The 19,757-nt window shown below is 43.9% G+C and overlaps 1 protein-coding gene across 1 annotated transcript in view; it reads left to right on the forward strand.

Annotated features, from left to right (window-relative positions):
* The window catches only part of met (MET proto-oncogene, receptor tyrosine kinase), a 73,191-nt gene that overhangs the window by 33,621 nt on the left and 19,813 nt on the right, over positions 1-19,757 (forward strand). Inside the window, exons 6-12 of the mRNA XM_030426770.1 lie at positions 809-963; positions 1,617-1,731; positions 1,845-1,981; positions 2,360-2,524; positions 2,921-3,020; positions 15,217-15,426; positions 19,576-19,725. Coding sequence (XP_030282630.1) covers positions 809-963; positions 1,617-1,731; positions 1,845-1,981; positions 2,360-2,524; positions 2,921-3,020; positions 15,217-15,426; positions 19,576-19,725 — 1,032 coding nt within the window. The remainder of the gene's footprint in view (positions 1-808; positions 964-1,616; positions 1,732-1,844; positions 1,982-2,359; positions 2,525-2,920; positions 3,021-15,216; positions 15,427-19,575; positions 19,726-19,757) is intronic.

Raw genomic sequence — 19,757 nt, forward strand, 5'->3', positions numbered from 1 at the left:
GGTGGCTATGAGAATCATTGTTCTAACTTTTTGATTCTCAGAACGTATGGTGTATGAAAAAAGTGAAGCGAGCGCTGTAGGTTCTAAGGCGGTCCAGCGGCAGATGATGGGAGGTGTTAGACGCTTAGGGGAAAGTCTTAATGTTTAACCTGTAAGTAAAGACGAGCCAACAAACGCACCTGGAGCAACAGCAGGCAGGTGAAGCCGCAACAACATCCTCTTCGAAAACAGGAAGCTAAGAATTTAACCTTGAGAATCATCAATTCTGCTCCACTGGTGCTGAAATAGAAGCCAGAAAGTTCACACCCAAAAAAGTTCCTGCTACTGACATTATACTTCCTGGAGAACACTTTGTCCCTAATATCAATATTAATGCATTTTCTAATAATGATGAACTTTAATTCTAGGCACCTTTCGAAGCCCTTTTGTTTTTTTTCTTTTCCTTCTTTGGCACGTAAGAATTGATTTAGCGAGGAGACCGGGTTACGAAGGAGGGGGACCTCGACGAGACAGGACGCTCGACAGGATGAGGAAAACTGATGTATCTTCTGAGCATTTAAGCTTGTAAACCTGTTCTAGGAGTAGCACAAAATAAAATTCTGAGCCTGAAAATGAGCACAATATGACAAAGACATCTGTGTACTGTGGTTGTGATGACGGTCGCGCTCTTAGTCGATACCATGGTGCTGGTTCGGTAAAAGGTTACACATACAGCATGAAAGCAGAAGGAGCAGGTCACCACTGATGCTTTTATTTATCATCATGCTCTCAGACTGGGTAAACGCTTACACTGTATATTTTCCTTTAGATTTCCCCAACCTCTGGACCCGTACGAGGCTCTACAGTGGTGACGATGTGCGGAGACAACTTCGGCTTCGACAAGACGGAGAGCTTCAAGGCCTCTGTTGTAACAGTGGAGGTGGCGGGAGCTCCCTGCAAACTGGCCCGACAGGACATCAACAGGTATGTGTGGGTGTGTTTGTTTGTTCCAGGGAGCACACACGGTGTCTACGTATTGCTCCCATGCCCGTGTGTGCTTTGTGGAAAGTTGTTGATGCGCCAGCTATTGCATGTCAGCATGCACATCGGACTGACGTTCTCGCATTTTGCAGAGAGCGCCGTTCCTGGACGGTATCTGAAAAGCCACCTTTGAGTAGACTTGTGTGAGTGTGTGTTAAGTGGTGGGTGTTTACAAGATAAAGGCGCCCGTACACTGGCGTCCTATAGGGGCAGAGCATGTTTAATGGAGGTTATTGTGTTGAAGAAAGAATGTTAAGAAGCTCCCCCCCCTCCCTCCCTCTCTCAGCCCGCCACATTCAACACATGACTCCTCTAACTGAAAAATTGCTGGGAAAAATCGCTGCTTCCAGACTTTCCACTCGCCCCAAATCCACTTGGGACCATGTCCCATTCAGAACTCCCTCTCGCTACAAACAACCTCATTACGAACTGGGAAAAAAATACCAAAAAAACACTGCCCTCCAATTCCCAGATGAAGATGGCCTCTTTGTGTGTTACTGCAGGGCAGTAGATGATCATTGAATTAAGATAAACGCTGGGTGGCTCGTGGTATAATGCCCGGTCTGTGTGTATGTTTGGTGGGGGGTTGTGTTTAGGTGGACTGAGATCCAGTGTTCCCCGGTGTTCAGCGGGAACTTCACCCCATCATATCACACAGTGAAGGTCACCAGTGGCCACAAGGTAGCCACGATGGAGGGCTTCACCTTTGTGGTAAGAACGGCACCGCTTTTGTTCGTTTTCGACTGCACTTTATTTTGATTGTCCGACGCGATGTAAACAAAAGAAAACAAGCATAACATGAAAGACGGCCTTTTTGTATTTAGGACCCTGTCATTCACGAAATCTTCCCCACGTTCGGGCCAAAGTCCGGTAACACCATGCTGACCATCAGAGGGGCCTTCCTGGACACTGGGAACAGGCAAGAGGTGACGATAGGGAAGTCAGCCTGTAAGATCCAGAGGTCAGTTCAGTCACATTTATATCCCTTCTCTTCTTTCTTTTTTTTTTTTTTTTTTTTGGTTTTCTCGTCATCGTTTCCTCACCCGATGCATATCAGAGAAAGCTTTTCATGAATTTGTACGTCAACTGGGCCTTTTCTCTCTCTCTTGAAATGGAATCCAGCCCTTATCTGCCAATATTAACTGGGGGACTGGTTAATGGTTCCATTATTCTCCATCTTTTCCTCATTCCGTTCTTGTTTCCCGCACAAGCGGCAATCAGAACAAACTTTAATAGAAACGCATGAATAGGGGCCTGAACAATGGTTACCACTGTACATACTAACTCAACAGTATGTCCTGTGTGTTTACTCACCCCCCTCACCCCCTCTGCCCATCAGCTTGTCGGCGAGCATGCTGACCTGTAAGACGCCTCCGAACACGTTTCCCTCCAAGCAGTCCGTGAAGCTGACGGTGGATTCGGTGGAGCGCCTCGCCCCTCAGATGTTCACCTACAACCAAGACCCCATCATCAACAGCATCCAGCCCTCGCGCTCTTTTGTCAGGTCAGAGTTATATTCACTCCGGACGGGGTTTACAGCCGAGCTATAGATTTATTCATCACATCTGTACGGTGGCCAGCGCTGCTTTCCAGAAATGGTTTGGATATGACTCTTTGTCAACGTCAGCTCGACTAATATCCTTCAAACTTGATCTCTTAAGTGTTTCTTCACCCAGACGGAGGAACGCGGGAGAGGAAAGCGAGGGCGAGTTTGACTGAGAATATCTGCGAATGAGCAGAGACAGATTAATGCTTCACTTTTACAGCAGGAGGAAATGAGTAGGAGGTGACGAGTGGCTAAACTGCTAACGCTAACAGCAGGTCCCTCCCGGTGGGGATCTACTGTGTCTACTCTGTCTGACGCTGACACTTACATCCGTTCTCATCCCCCTTACTGTAGCGGAGGCTGCACGGTGGCTGCTCACGGATTCTTCCTCCAGTCTGGCCTTCAGCCCCAGATGGTCCTCACCACCGGTCAGGATGAGGAGGTGTTTCATGTGGTGAGTACAACAAGGGTTTCATATCCGAAATGATGGCAGTCTGAGTTAAGTTTAAGCTTTGGCCTCGCAATAAAACCGCCCATCAACGGACTAGATCCTGTCTGAGAAATACATTTTTTTTCAGGAACATTTTAAGGTAGTTTCCAAACATTGGAATTTTACATTGCAGCACATCTATTAACCTGCTTTTATCCAGCGAGACTAACAATAAGTGGATTTTGCAACTTCTTGCAGGCTTTAACTCCTGCATGCAAAATACATTTCCGCTACTGACGTGGTACTTTCAACTCATTTAGAAGCATCTACAGTAGTATTGTTTCAATATTAAGACCTGTATAGCACCTGGGATGGGAATTTATGTTTCTGTTAAAGAGAATTTGCTGTAGTGTTGTACCTGGCCATTATGTCTACATACTTTGTTGACTTATAGGGTCAAAACATTGTAGAAGGGGTCCAGTAGATCGCCTGAGCCCACAGTCGCAATGCTGCAACAGCTACCGTCTCATTTTCCATTTTCCACAAATAACTGGATGATTTGTAAGTTTGAAGGAACTTTTTTCTGATTTAGTTCCCTCGTTTGGTTCCGGCATCTTCTTATATTCTGAGTCGACAGGTTAGAAAAAAACACTTGAAATATCCCAAGATGAGGAGCAGGCAAAATGTAATAATTCTTTTTCAAATACCTCCCTCTCACATATATGGTTTTGTCATTATACATACTAACCCCCACCCCCAAAAAGTGTCAGACAAACATGAGAAGAAAGGAAATGGAAAATCCACAGTCCGATGTGTAGGATCCAGCTGTCACCTCTGACTCTCGCACGGTAGCTGAGCGAGGACTCTAGGATGCTCTGGCTCTCCTCACCTCCGTCAGACTTTATTCTACTTACTGCGGGAAAGTGATGCACACACTTGCGCACACACACACACACACACACAAATGCATGTAGCAATTCATCGCTCCATTAGACTGGCTGGCCTTTACAGCGACGGCCCGGAGGTGTTTTAAATTATCCGACCCTGACACTCGTCAGGCTTTCACCACGCTGTCTGCAAGCCCTTAAAATGTCTCAAATTGATGTAGCTTCATTAAAAAGCCCTTAAAACGCTGCTAAATGTGTAGAACATGTCATTCATGACTCTGTGCAGCCTCTCAGTCATCCCGGTCATAAGTTAAGGGCAACAGGCCATGTTGCTCTTAGTCATGAAGACATTTGGCGGTTTCATCAGGGACACTGACAGATCCGAGTCATTAGGAGCCTTCAACAGCTCTATTACATAACCAGAGCAGGAGGATCATAGGTGAACAGAAGAAAAGCTGCAAAATGATATCTTTCCCGGTAAATTTGCTTGTTCCCACCAGTCACTCATTGCAAAAACATATATCAATTAATTTGTTGCTGAGATTTCTTTTAGAATCAAGCAAACAGGATCTGCCAGGGCGATGTTTACAGCAGGGACGCACAAAAACTTTCCCCTGAGGGGGCTGAAGGGCCAAAATCAAACACCTATTGTATAGTATTGAATGCAAAATGGTCCCAAGCTCCCAGGATCCCTTAATTGACTTACTTCCTGTGTGTCGCTCTGTGCCTGGTGCTCAAATTATGAAAATGAATTCATATTTAGGTATGCTTCATTATTTAAACGTGTTTTAATTTGCAAAAACTAGATCTTTTAGACTTTTTATTGATTCATTTTTTTGTAGAAACATCAGGTGAGCCAAAATCAACTTTTCACAGCCCTGTTTTAAAGTATTTCAAGTTGTATTTTTTTTAATTCTGAAGAAAACTCTCATGTTTCAAGACACTGGAGATACTCAGTTCAAGAGAGGAATGGTCACACAAGCCAAGTTCTATTCAATTCAGGTTTGAATATCCTTTATGTGCTGGCAGATTTCTTAACTTGCAAGAAAAATAGTTCTTTTATGACTCAGTGCTAGCCGGAGATGACCTGAGTTTTGCCGTGCTTCTCTCTGTCTCTGTTTTTTGGATCATCTTTAACGGGCCAACATGAAATTCCATGAGAAGACCTCCACGCTCACGACGCAGACGCAACATTCAGCACAGCAAAACAATATTCCTTTTGCCCAGTGTGGCGCAGAGAATGACGTTTTACGTGATGCAGCCAGAAAAGAGCCGGCGCTGTCTGAAGAAATAATACTGACTGCAGAAACTTCCCACCTCTGTGTGAACTTTCTGACCTTCTGATCCACTCTTGTAGTGCGCTCCGATAACAGACCCGCAGCTCGGGTTTCATTGCAGTTGTTGCTGAAATTACACCACATCCTTCGAAAGAAAAGAGAGAAACAGAGTGACCTTTTATTGTTTGAACTGCACAAAATTCTCCAATTCTTGTGAAACTAATGATTATTGCGTTTGGTCTATGACACGTCAGAAAACGGTGTTTCCTTAAGTCCAAATTGACTGCCTCATATGTTTTGTTCAGAACACAAAGACATTCACTCTGCTGTCATAGAATGGTAAACAAACCTGGAAATATTCACATTTAAGAGGAAAAATTGACTTTATTTCTTACTCAAACCAATTAATCCATAATCAAAATAGTTAGTGATTTTTTTAATAGTCAATGACAATTAATAGATTAAATGATCAAATGCTGCAGCTCTACCTTAACCTCAAGTCGTGCCCTAGACTAGCTGGAAAATATATGGCAAGAGGGTCGCTAGAAACTTGGTCAAATCTTTGAAATCCTCCAACCGAGTTCAAGATTTTTACAATTTCCGAGGAGTTTATACAACATGTATCTTATTTGACGTTGCGAGTCGCTTTTATGAGAACATATTCTTCCAGAGCGAAGGAGACGTGTTTCCTCCTGAGTCATAAGAAAACGGCCCCCCCCCCTTTTTTTTTTTTCAAAGGTGTGTTGTTCTCCGAGTGTGTGATGTTTGCCTTTGGGAGGCGGTTTGAGGACAAGCAGCGCTTTGTAATGATGTTATCTGTCATTCTGTGGCACACGCTTCTGCAGGTTCAGTCAGGAGGTTGTTATGCGCTCCGTAAACACACACACACACGCACCGATAGGAACGCACACGGAATAAGACCTCCATCTCGAAACCTTAGTGACTCACTATCCTTTTATCCTCCATCTACGTTTCTTCCTCTGTTTGTCTCCCTCCCTTTTTCTCACACACACTCTCCCTGCAGTGTCTCATCTTTCAGTTTCCCTTTCCCTGGTCATTGACCTGTGTTCGGGTCAGAGGCTGATGGCTCTCTGGGGAGCTCAGGCTTCGTTACACCCTAGCAGCGCGGACAGACGCAGCTCGAGGGCGCTGAAATTAGGCCTGCCATCCAGAAATTGCTAGATCCAATCTCTGATTCACCTGACGAGAATCTGAATTTACATCCAACACTGCCCCCCACCCCCTCTGCAGTTTCTATCAAGGCACCTTTGAGCACTTCACTTCTAACTGCTTCAGTGGAAGTGCTATGAGGGCCCACACAGTAGATGATTGTTGCAGCACATTGAAGTTTGCAGGAGTGAATGTGTGCATCTGTATGAGGTGAACCAGGATGTTTGTTCATCTCCCTCTGGATGAATAAAGGTTAAGAAAGAAAAAATGAAAAAAGGCAGGAAAACTGGACACTTACAGGCTATATATACAGCTTAATGCCACAGAATCTACAAATAATTTATTTTCAGCTTGTAAATCAATATGTAAGGCAATTACAACATCTACCAATCAAATGAACGCCTGACACCCAATTCATGTCCAAAAAGGAGTAAAAAGACCAGCTGACAATGACACAAAATTAAGATGTGAGCTTGTGAAGTTTGTCTGCTGTCAGTTTAACTCACGATCAGGTCTGTTTCACCTGAAGTGCCGTTGCTATGGTCACCTGCAGTTTAATTAGCTTCGCTCACTGATTTAGAAAAATGAGTTAACAGACCGGAACTGTGTTTTCAGTTGACACCTGCCAACCAGTCACAAACAGTCCCTGTGGCCAAGGTATCGTCTTGTTTAACACCTTTCTTATGGATAGGCTCTGAAGAGAATACAAGGATCAGAAATTCTACAGCCGAATAATAAACGACTAATGAGGTTAAAAGGTTTTTAAATGTACTAGAAAAGTTTCTAACTTTGTATGAAACAGTCTCAACTTAATACCTCCGTGAGTAAACCTTCAGCGAGAAGACTGGCTATTACAATATAGTGATTTTAGTTATTCTAAATGCTTGTCACCGGGTCAGATGATAACTTCTCTCTCCGAGTTTCTCAACAAATTTACTCGCAACAAGCGGCTGTTGTTGTCGCAACATTACGAAAATATGGCCTCAGAGGAGGTATAAACTCTTGTGCCATTCTAGTTTTGAATTGTGCTTTACAGTTTCAAGATGACCAGGTGGAATTTCACTGGTGATCTTAGATGCACAGAGTCAATGAGTGTGTTCAAGTGCTCTTGATGTCAACTGAGTTCTCTTCGCTTTCTGAAAGTCTAAAACACACGCGGTGACTGTCTTTTATTTTGAAAACCTTCAAAAGCCCTTTCTGTTTAGATTTGAAGAATAGCTATGGGATGACTAAAAGACAGTGTGTTGTAGCAAATCCTTCTCCTGATGGTTTATCGTTCGTTTTAAACTGGAATAACAGACCGGAGAGGATTGATTAAAAACAAATTTCTAGCTTCCTAGAGAGAGAGAAAGCGAGCAGCCTGTATGAAATAAGGCTATCATTTCTAATGATTTAGGATGGGATCATGCCCCGGTGGGCCCCAGCTGTCGCCTGTTAAATTCCTTCCAGTAAACGGGATGAGTTAAGGCTCAGCCTGGGAAGGGACAGTATAAGCGTCTTATTGTCTTAACCCCTCAAAATAAAGGCAAACGGACATCCCAGAGGTTTCCATCGCCAGTGGAACGGCGCTGTGGGTAACGTGAGCTGGCCTGTCATGCCTCCAGAGCCGCGTCCATAAACTTACACGGCGGCCGCGTGATCGGTTCCGTCTCCAAAAAAGAAGCCGCAGCAGCCGAATGATGTTCATTGCAGTTGGGTGAAATCTTTTTCCCAGTCGAACAAGAATCTAAGAGATCTTCACACCAAAGCAGGTCGGAGGGAGGAAGCAACCAAGACTTGCTTACAGGCAGCAGCAGAGGTTCAGGGGGGCTCTCAGCTGGAGCCGGAGCATGAAAAAGGGAAGGAAAAAAAAGAAAAAAAAAAAAAAACGTCCACTGTTGACTTGATATCTGTTTCTCAGATCTCCAGTAAAGCCTGGTCTCAGCCAACCTCAGCTTTCCCACAGCATGAAAGAGATTTTTTTTTTAACGATCCGTCATGAAAAGCTGGCATGGCCACAAAGCCAAAAGGGGGCTGCACATACACAAAAAAACAGCAAAAAAAAAAAACAAAGTGATCCGTGAACTTACACGGATCACTCACAGAGCTCAGGGAGTAAAGTTTTTCATGCCAGCGTTGCTTTGCCAGGCTGCGCCATCTCGGATAGTTAGTGGTCTAAACAGGAGGCCTCACCGTGGCCAGACACCTGTCGCCTGCTCTCACAAACTGGCTTGTTTCGTGTCCGACTCCTCTTCCTATCTCATCCCAGCGGAGCTAAATCCCTCCAGCTGACACCTGAATGCCTCATGGAGCCTCTTTCCTTTCCCATACCCCCCACAGCTGGAGGGTGTCGGAGAGACGGAAGTGAATGAAAGTGAATGAGTAGAGTTTTGCCCTCTGTCAGCGGTTAAAGGTGCTTCAAAGCGCCAACTGCTTCCAGTAGAGCTGATCGCTGGCAATCAGAAGACTAGACTGTTGTTGTGCGGTGCTGGTGTGATGGGTGCCAGTTTATCCTTATCCTACAATCTAGTATCTATTGTGTGTGTGTGTGTGTGTGTGTGTGTGTGTGTGTGTGTGCGCTATTACTATGATGTCCATGATCGTTTTGTAAATGCAACCAAAATGCAACATAACACTGAAAAGAAAAAGCTAAGTGTCGATCTTTGGTTTCACACATGACTCAAACCACAGTCTCCTGGGTTTGGCACATTCAACAACACAACCTCATCTCAGCATGGACTCTGTCGCTCTTTAGATTTATCATAGTCTCATTGGGACATCATTCCAAAAAGTTGGGTTTTGGTTTGGGGTCACTCAAACTTAAATCTGGGAATGCAGTCTTGGAGATTTTGCAGATTTTGGATTAACAGCGGGCCCCTCTGTATCTCAGACAGTGTCCACAAATGATTAATGATTGTAGTTTAATGTTGGTCCTTTGCAGAATGGTTAAACACACCAGTGAAACAAAAAAAACAAACAGAGGAGGCATTCAGTTACAAAGAAGAGTAGGATGCAAAACACATTATGTCTAGTTACAAAAACATCTGATGCAGAAGAGGAAAGAGTGAAATTTACACCTTAAAAAAATCAACGTAACAAGCGAAGACACATCTGAACCCGAGACCCTTAAATTCAAAGTATATGATAGCGCAGCACAGCATGGTAGGAAACGGCAGAAAACTCCACTGGCATAAATCACTCTAGATTTGACAAGCACTTCTGTACGTGGGAGCTCCGTTATGACTTGGCTTTTTCGCAGGCTGTTACACTAATGATCCTTCGGGGACGGCGGAGGTTTTCGGGATCGCTGGTTCTCTCATCACCCCACAGTAAACCTCTCGGCCCTGCTCGCTGCCCGGCTCTCTGACCGATTGTATTTACAGCTGCTCCCAACATACAGCCCTTCACCTCCTCTGCCTTAAATAAGAGGAGACAGCGCCTGAACAATGAAACTGACGGAGGTTTCCACTAATTCACAGGATATTTTTCCTTTCTACTGCCCCTGGGAGGGTGGTGGAGAGGGGGGTTTACCCTACAGTCCCTTCGACTCGCTCCTCATTGGTGTGCGGAGGAGGAAGGTTAATTGGATTGCTTTTGTTAGGCGGCCCAGCGCTACCTTCACACACATGCATTCTACATGCTTGCATGTGTGCGTGTTTAAAATGTGTTCGAGCGCTTACGGATGCCTGCAACTTTGTGTTCGTGTGTCCATCTGGGCTTCTATCGCTCACTGGAGAGTCAGATCGGGAAGTGTATGAGGAAGTTTCAGCAGTACTTGGACAGGGCTGCTGCTACCGCAGTCAGAGCGACTCTCCTGAGAGTCAGGCATCAGTCAACGTGTTGGAAGTCAGATTTCAGCCAGTTCGTTGAGCTTTATTTGGAGCGTAGCAAACTTTACAGGCCGTGCTCCATAATGCAGTAGGTTCCCAGCCAGTCAAGCCTCAGTTTCATCTTTTTCATCAAGTCATGATTCACAGTAGTGTCCTTGTGCCCCCTCATTTTGCCATGTCTTTTGTCCTTTTCCCTTTCTGTGTTCCCCTCCATCTTTATTCCCAGTATTTTTCCCAGCCTATCAGCTCCTTCGCTGCTCTCTCGTTTCCGCTGCTCTTTCCCCTTACCTGTGTTTCTCCATCTTGCTCCACCTGCACCTCATTCCCTCATTAGTTTAGTTTGTATTTAGGTCCAGTCTTTCGTTAGGTCTTTGCCAAGTTGTCGTCACTTGCACCTTCTTCTGCTCTCAAATTTCAAATTAGAAAAAACATTATTTGAATGTTGCTGCTTGTGCATGCCTTGGTGTTGTTGGTTCTTTTGCAAGAGTACACATGGCTTGTAACTTAAAAAAACGTGGGTCATTAGGGGTCAAAAACTATGCACGCTACACTGAGGTTGTGTTTTCACCCGTGTCCGTCCACTCGTTGGCAGATTTACACAAAGAATTACTGAACAGATTTCCACCAAACTTGGTGGAGGATGGGCCTCCACCCAGAGTAGACCCAGTGAACCTTTGGTGCAGATCTGAATCACTTTAACATTGTGAGATTGCAGGCATTTGTCAACATTTTCGATAATTTCTTGATAATGCATCGGCATTGGCGGAGGTATGTGCTCCACAGAGTGACAGTCTAGTTAATCTATAGTGTCTATCTATAGCCAGTGTGTTCAAAAGGACCTAAAACACCAAACCCCCTCCCTCTCTGCTCTCACAGCATAAGTGACTCTTTGTAAATGAGTCAATTGAACAACACCCACTCACTGAAGAGCGGTGTGAAGGTGGCATTTGTTGTGTTCAAAGGTCACGAAGGGGCGCGTTGATTCAAGCGACTCGAGGACACATGTACCTGTGCAGCCCAAAAGACAAACACACGCTATCACGAAGCGACCACAGCGCAAATATCAACATCGATCTCTCAGCTTGCGGCCAAACGAGTCTGGTTTGTTCGCCTGTGCACACCTGTGAAGGGGAACGTTGTGTCATCACGCTTTTTAATTGCTTTTGTAACATTTATGTCACACTGATATTTGCTTTGCCTAATGAGCAAACCGCAAATTTCTTTGATGATCAAATACATCATCATCTCAGCTTAACCACAGAAATATGGTTGCTAAATCCTGAAGTTTAGACATAAACTAAAAACAAGAGGTGTCCACTGTGATCCAGGAAAGAAGGGTCATTTTATCATCACTAATGGCCTCTTAAACTGCTCCTTTTATTGTTGCTTGTTGAAAGTCATATGAATAAAAGCTCTCCAATTAGCGTACCCATTTATTTTCCACATCCCTGTTACTCTGTCCATTAATTTCTCCTTTCTGGGAACGTTGCCCCCAGATCTGGATCCCAGTAACACCCTCCAGTAGACGTTGTTCCCTTCCAAGACGCCTCCCTACCCAAATTTCTTCTCACTCTCTGTTTGGATGGTTCATTAACTTCACTGTTTACTACGCTGTGTAATAGTGTGAGTTTTACAACACTTGCTGCTGTTGAATTTACAAGCCTTTACCGATGCTGTAATTTGTACTTGTGTAGTCATATGTGTCTTAATCAGAATCAGAATCAGAAATCCTTTAATGTCCCACAGACGGGAAAATGTGTTTGTCCCAGCAGCGACAGAATATTACAGAAAAAAAACAATAGCAAGAATAAACAATATAATTAAAAAGTGAATAGAATTTAATAGACGTATTATACATATTTACATGATACAGTGCAAAAATTAACAGCAGATTTTTATACACAGATTTAAAAGGGAAAGATGAGCCATATTCTCGACTCTTGATAAACAGCAAATGTTTCCTCCTAAATGCCCACATGCTCCACCCTCTAAGTGAGGTCAACTATTACAGTATACAGGGCTCATACAAATGCTGGAGATCCTTGAAAACACTTTCATTTAAATGCCGAGTTTTCAAGGTTGAAAAGTTCTCGGATTTTGGATAAAGCACTTTAAACTGAATTGTAACTGCCTTATTTTCATGATATATTGTTGTATAGTGACTCGGCCAGCTTATGCTATATTAGATGTCTTCCTTAATACACGCAAGACATTTTGAAACATGACGTTCTTGTAGTTTTTCTTGAACTTATCATCCTTCTGTCGAATGCCAACATGAAACATACGTCACTGTAACTTTTAAATGGTGACGTTAAAAATGACCTCAGACTTACCAAGTGAAAGCGAGTAAATTTAAGTTGTGTGAGCTGAAGAGTTTTAACAACTTTTGAAATGATCAGCCAGTTTTTTTAAGCAAGATCACTTTGTCAGATTTTACAATTTTCGTTGTTTACAGCACAATATCATGTGATGAATAAGTACATATATGCGTGTATGTATGCAAATATTTATCCTACCACAGATGTTAGCTGCTGTTGAGCTTGAAAGCGACTTTGTCATACCGATTTAGTAGAATTTTAAGTTGTTAAAACTGATTAGCTTGTAACTTAACTTAAAATTGAATAGTCTAATTTACTTGGTAATTCTGAGACAATCGGTTTCCTGACCCTTTCAAACTAAATTCCACTTTTTTGAAACTTAGATCTACACTGTGTATAGTGCAGGGAAAAACCTTAAAGGAACAACATGCAGATAAATTTAATGATATAGCCCGCAGATGAAACTGCAGTTATATTCAGCCGTCATGATAAACTTCAAAGAGAACATTTCTGTCGGAACATTTTAAAAGAATCAAGGAGCTATTTTGAGTAACAGAATACTGAACATCTGGTGTCTGAGTGCACACCAGCCTATATTTGGTTAGTGCTTATCTGACCTCTGACTGGCATACTTTCCTCTGCACAAGCTAACTTTCGCAGTGTGAGTCTGTGGCTCGGTGCCACCTGAACGATGCGTGCCGTATTTCCCCTCATAACTGCATAACTAGCAAACACATTTGCACACGAACAAATAAGGAAACACAGAAGTCCACCTTTCGAGGAGGTGTTCCTCTCGATCAGCCGATAGAAGAGATGTTCCAAGAGAAGATCTTTTTTTTTTTTTTTACCGATACTCTCTCCAGACAAGATGAAACTCTGCCACACCTCTATAAAAAAGGGCTTAGGGTGTTTTTCCAGTTCTCTATCTCTCACCGGGCGGTCTTAATGAGCACAAAAGCTGGGAGGCTCATGTGGGTTGTCTCCAACATGGGATGAAACACTCTTGTGCCCCCGGGCCACGCATGTAAACACAGCAGTGGCTGAAGACAGGCGGTGTCTCATACAGTGTGTTGAGTATAAAAGAAGCTGCCAAACTGAGGATTAGTACTCGGTTGTTCTTGATTGTGAATGAGATAAGACCTGGAGAGAACTGATTTTACTCTGAGTAGTAGGGCCAGATTTTATAACCAGGAGATCCATTTCAGTGTTGACAAAAACATATTTTCATTAGAGGGACTTGCCATTGAATATGCTAGCTGTATGATACACTGTGTGGTTACACTTTAAAGGAGACATATTGTGCTCATTTTCACGTTCATAATTTCATTTGGGGTTATACCTAGAATAGGTTTTCATGCTTTTGTGCTCACAAAACACATCAGTTTTTCACATACTGGCCAGTTCTGCAATACTGTATCCCCCCTCTGTCTGAAACACCCTGTTTTAGCTCCTGTCTCTTTAAGGCTCATCCTCCTGAACATCCTGTCTGCTCTGATTGGTCAGCTCACACATGCCTGACCCAGCACCGCTGACAACAACAACAGAACAGCTGTGCTAAATAAATTCTCGCTTGCCAAACTTGCTGCTAGGCATACTTTATGCAAATGTGTGACGTGGTGATATAGTGTGATGTCACAAAGTCACAGAATGGGGTAGTTTGAGGAGCAGTGTTTTCCGTAGGAGAGGGGAGCTTCTGTTGGTGCAGACTTTGCCATTTTTTACTTTTGCAGAAGAACTGATAAAACCCTCAAAAGGAAAGGAAAAAAGAAAAAAGCTTGATAGGTCTCCTTTAAAGTGACAAAATGCAGGAAAAGAACAATTTTCATTCAAGTGACTAGTTTAGCTGTAAGACCAGGTTAATATAAGATGTGAATCAGGATCACATGGATGATGGTTGAATTTAAGGGCTGGGGTCACTAGTTCACTAGCAAAGCAATGAAAACGTTTGTCTTTGTGTCTTTTACAATGATTGTCCCCACAATCTTGTCCCAATCTCAATAGAATCTAAATCGGGTATTATGAGAGCTTTTATGAAAGCCGACCCCGGACACACACCATTAAATTAAAACCCAAATCAGTCACGCATCATTTTACAGTACACTTATAAGACGTAACAAGCCGTACTTTGTGTCATAAAACTGAAACTAGAATGAATATGTTCTTTATTAGAGGGTTAAATATCTGTATCCTAATAAAACCCCATAGACCTAAAATATGCTGTTACTAGAATCTGAATTAGACCTATACTAAACCTGATGCACCGTCGTATCATTTCAAGGTCCTGTCCACTTTTACACAAAGTAAGGCATATTCCATTTTATTTTCCATAAAATAAGATGGTCGGAAATCAGTTCCACTCGACTTGTGATGTTGTTTGTTTAGAGTCAAAATGCAGTACATACTCCCACAGGAAGAACTTTTGTCTGCAAATACAGCACATAAAAATGCATGCTTCAGGGATGAGCAAAAAAAAAATCAGTAGTAGAAAATAGGAGCTCTCTGTGGCTGTGCTCATGTGGCTTTGACCCACCATACATTACTCCCCAACTTCCGCGAATACATCAAAACGTGTGCCAACATCGTTTCCTAAAAACGATGCAAACACCTGAGCGTTAATGAGGAAAGTGTTCCTGAACACGCCACAGATCCGAACAATAGTTAACAAGCGTGAAAGTACACAAGCGGACAAGCGGACAACAACGACTTGGACGGTGTACAGTTTTTCTGACCTGCAGCCAACATTTTGTCTCACCGTGTAGAGCTGCGTGTACGGAGAGAACCGGACCTCCATCCAGTGCACCACGCCCTCTCTGGCCAAACTGGGTCTGCAGCCTCCCGTCTTCACCAAGGTGGCTTTCGTCCTGGACGGCTTCTCCACGGATCAATGGGACTTGATCTACGTGGAGGACCCCCTCTTCCAGGACCCCAAGCTCACCTCTAAGGACAACAAGAGCATCGTGGAGCTCAAGGTAAATGTGCTGCCACAGTTGGTTCACACCTGCCACACACGTATTTTCACAGAGGTTTCCCATATTCATAACCCTTTCTCCCGATGGGTCATTCCAAATGTTAATCTCCTGATTTTATAGTGATACAAATAAATTATGCTCACTTAAGCCCCCCGTTCGCCATTGAAAATTGATGAAAAACGTCCAAGAAGAAGACACAGGCTAACAAAGTTCACTCCACTCAGTGCAAAACTTTACTTTTTATATTTTATTTTCAATTTTTATGGGGTTTTGTTGCTGTAGGTTAAGAATTTAAGACTAATTGAAAGTCATTTTGCTATCACATTCTTGTATCTATTCTGTTAATCTTTGGCGCTGAGGGCAGGTTGTTTTTATCAATATCCCAGAAAACCTTTTTTCACAGCCTAATGTTGTTGTTTGTAAAATAGTGGAGTGACTTGTTTGCTCCCATTGACTTTCTTTTACTGTAATGTTTGAAGAAAAATCACATAACAGCAAGAGGTTAGCGCTCAGAGGCGTGAGCCAGCAAAAAAAACTGCACCGTTGGTAAAGATTTCTTGTAGAAGAGAACTCCAGCAGGGAAGGCACCTGCAGAAAAACAGGTGCAGAAACTCAAGACACCTGCAGCAACTCCAGCTGAGTCGAGTTCAAGGTTTTCTATTTATGTGCTGTGGCGAATTTCAAACGCTTAGAAGCAGAAACATATCAAAACTGGAACCGGAATACAAGAAGTACTAACCCCTGCACCAGTCTGCTAACTCACCAACACACAGTACTGGTGCAGGTCAGCAAAGTTTGATGTTTCTGAGATTTGTTTGACTTCTTTGTTCAGAGATGTAGTTTCCAGGACTTTAATGAATGGGATGTGTTCACAATATGAACCCGGGCTGATGTTCATCCTGCTGTTCGCCGCACTTTGCCTCCCAATCGACACATTCACACGTACAACCCTCAATGTCCAGGTCAAGTTGGGAAGGAAACAATACTGGAAGAAAAACAGGAAGTGGAGTCTGTTTCCTATCGTTTACACCCCCCCACCCCGTCCTCCCCGTCCCTCCTCTGATGCTATACGTCTCTACGTATTCTCTCTGTCGACTTGCATTGTTCTGGCTGCCGAGGTCAAAGCTCTTGACATATTAATGCTGCTTTTTCAAACAAGCCACCACATTCCCCAGAGCCTGTTTTAGGAACACAATGAAATACATATTTCTCCTCTTTTCTTTCTTTCGTTTTTTTGTTGACTGCAGCCCGACGTCTTGTGGCAGCTGTGCTGAACCTCTCGCAAGGGATCCTGGCTGTTTTTTTTTTCATCTTCTTTCTCTCTTTTCCCAGACGTGACCTTGGCCCCGATGCTAAATCCACCACCGACCCAACCTCTATCCCCCCCTTCCCCCCCCTTCAGCCCCAGACAAACCCCCCAGTTTTTACCCAGGGGGGGATGGTACCAGGCATTGCACCGAAACGGGCCACATTTAACGCTATCTGATAACCCTGCCCTGCGGTGGCCTCCAGTAAAGGGGCGAATTCTGGGCTCATTTAGCGCCATCTGATGACTCTAACTCCAAATTGGCAGCCAATAACAGACAAATAAAGGAATATTTAGCTCTGACTGACAGCTCCGCACCGGTACAACGGCACATGCAGGAACCAATTTGCTGACTTTGGCGTGCGGCCAGGCTCTTATCGCTGCCAGTCACGTCACGGGAGACCAGGAGGCATCTCACTTTTAATTATCATCGTAAGAGTTTATTTAGAGTGACTGGTATTACTGTGATGACTCGCTAATAACTTTAATAATTCGTCTCTGCTGTGTGCACAGTGTTGTGATGCCGACAGCTGGGAAACACACCAAATAGGAAGCCTGTATCGGATGATGTTGTGACGAAAGGTTGTCTTTGTACAGAACCTGATTGCAAATTAGTGGTTCATGTTGCTTTGTAGACCAGGAGTGTGTGTGTGTGTGTGTGTGTGTGTGTGTGTGTGTGTGTGTGTGTGTGTATGTGTGTGTGAGAGAGAGAGAGAGGGAGAGGGTGAGAGAGGGTACAGGAACAGGTGCAAGCCTCCACTCTGTGTCAAATTGGAAAATCCCAAGCTGTCACGCAAGGAATGTGATCATTCTCTTTATTGCCTTCTGCTGCACTCAAACAAGTGTGTTTATGTGTGTGAGAGAGAGAGAGAGGGAGAGAGGGAGTTAGATGGAATCACAGAAACAAAAAGTGAACTAGAAGAGAAAGCAAAGGGAACAAGAGCAAGAGCAAGTCGGATAACAAATTATGCCGCGTTGTTCTTTTTCGGAGCTTCCCGTCAAACAGCGCGCACACAAACACACACACACACACGCTCACTAACTCGGTTACACACGCTCACATGGTTAATTGCTGTGTGTGCTTCCAGTCAGAACTCAGAGGGGGTGTTTGTTGTCATCCCGCTAGAGGTCACGCGAACAGAATAAGTGGCTCTGTCTCCCTCGTTTCTGCAGCGGCAGGCCCGGGTTCATGCTTTCGATCACTGTGAATCATTACGAGCTCTGCCAAGAAGACAGACCTGCGCCTCATTTACCGCAGCGAGGACCATCTCTTCCAACACAATTGAAGCCTTCTGTTTCCAAATGCCAGTATTTCCTAAACAAGCCGCGGCTTAAGACTTCTTCAAGATTTCAAGATTTTTATCATCTATTGTATTTTTAATAAAGTATGCAGAATAAAATTATAGGACAGCAGGGATAAGGTGCATGTGTAAATACCATCTATACATGTATGTACATGGGACGCTAATATAATCACAGAATGTACAGGCAACACAGAAAATGTGTATCATTTTGACCTGCACACTCCTGTCACATATTCACACTCTTTAAGCTTCTGTGTGCCACTTTTAAACTATTTATTGGACTTTTAAAAGGCAAATGTTAAGACCCATTACTGAGGCTGGTAAATTGATTAATGCATTGATAAATTGATTTATAACAAAGCAGAGAGCCAAATCCCAGGACAACCTTGGGAAAAAAAATCCTGACCTCCCCCTCAACCATCCTTGCCAGCAAGGAGAGCCCTCATTATGCCGACATAATGACGCCCCACTGTGTCACTTTGGATAGCATGCCAGCTTTCTGGAAGCAAATAAAAAGTGGACGGGGTGGGGGGAAACAGGGTTGGCGTCCAGTGTGATGAGTAACGCATCGTGCATATCGAGGAGCAACATTGCTTTCTGAACAATAACACTGGCGAGAAGCTGCTGCGTGAAGTCAACAACGAGATGCAAAAATACGGTGGATTTTTCAGACAACGTGTTTATGCAGAGATGGAATAAGTAAAATAAACTGGCTGCTGATCGTCTTCTTTGAGTTAGCCGCTAACTGCTGCTAGCTGCCTGTTCAAATCTCCCAGTGCCGGGCTGCGCTCATAGCACGTCTCCAAAATATCACGCTCCGCTCCCGCCCTCCCCTCGGGGGTTCTGAACTCTGAAGGGCCCAAAAATGAATAAATTGCCCCGGGATGGAAATGGGCTCAGTTTTATCCTGCGCCAATCAATTTGTGTTAATTTGATTAAATGCAAATCTTTTTAGGAATGCGTTCCATACAGGCAGACATAACAGCTATATCATGTATGAGGACCTTGCCACTCCATCTTTAAATAGATTTGCTTTACATAGAAGGGACTCAAGGCTGGCCAGTAATACCTCTCAGGCTCTTCTCATTGTGTTTTAATTGTTTCTATTCCCGAGCTGGGGAAAAAAAAACAACATATTTCTGTCCATTCGCTTATGTTGGTCGAGCTTGCCCTCTGATTTGTTTTCCTCCTTCCTGTAGGCAGTGAACAATTCTGACCTTAGAGTAAAGAGGTTTAATGTGAAATATCTGATATCATTTCATCTGAAAATCATAAACAAGCTTTTTGGCATCTTAGTTTGCATTTTTGTGTGTTTCCAGTTTTATTTCGCCTCGATACATTTGTTAAACTGTCTGGCCTCACTGACCTTTGACCTCAGTAATAGCTGCTTGTCACGTTGCTGAGCTGGATGCGTTGACCTCCACCCTTTTGCAAACTGTTGACCGCTCATGTCTCTTCCCTGGCTCCCTCCTTCCCCTTTGCTGTCTTTCCTCTCCATCTCCCTTTTTGTTCCTCTCCATCTGTCTCTGCTTCCTCCAGGGTGACCGGATGGACAGGGAGGCGATGAAGTGCCAGGTCCTGACTGTTTCCAACCACAGCTGTGAGAGTCTGACTCTGGTTGGAAACACTCTGGAGTGCACCGTTCCCACCGAGCTACAGGCTGTCCCCCCCAGGGAGCTGCAGGTGGAGGTGAGACACGCCTGAAGACTATGCTCACACAT

The sequence above is a fragment of the Sparus aurata genome, chromosome 8, assembly GCF_900880675.1.
Source record: "Sparus aurata chromosome 8, fSpaAur1.1, whole genome shotgun sequence".
In the NCBI taxonomy this organism is placed as follows: domain Eukaryota; kingdom Metazoa; phylum Chordata; class Actinopteri; order Spariformes; family Sparidae; genus Sparus; species Sparus aurata.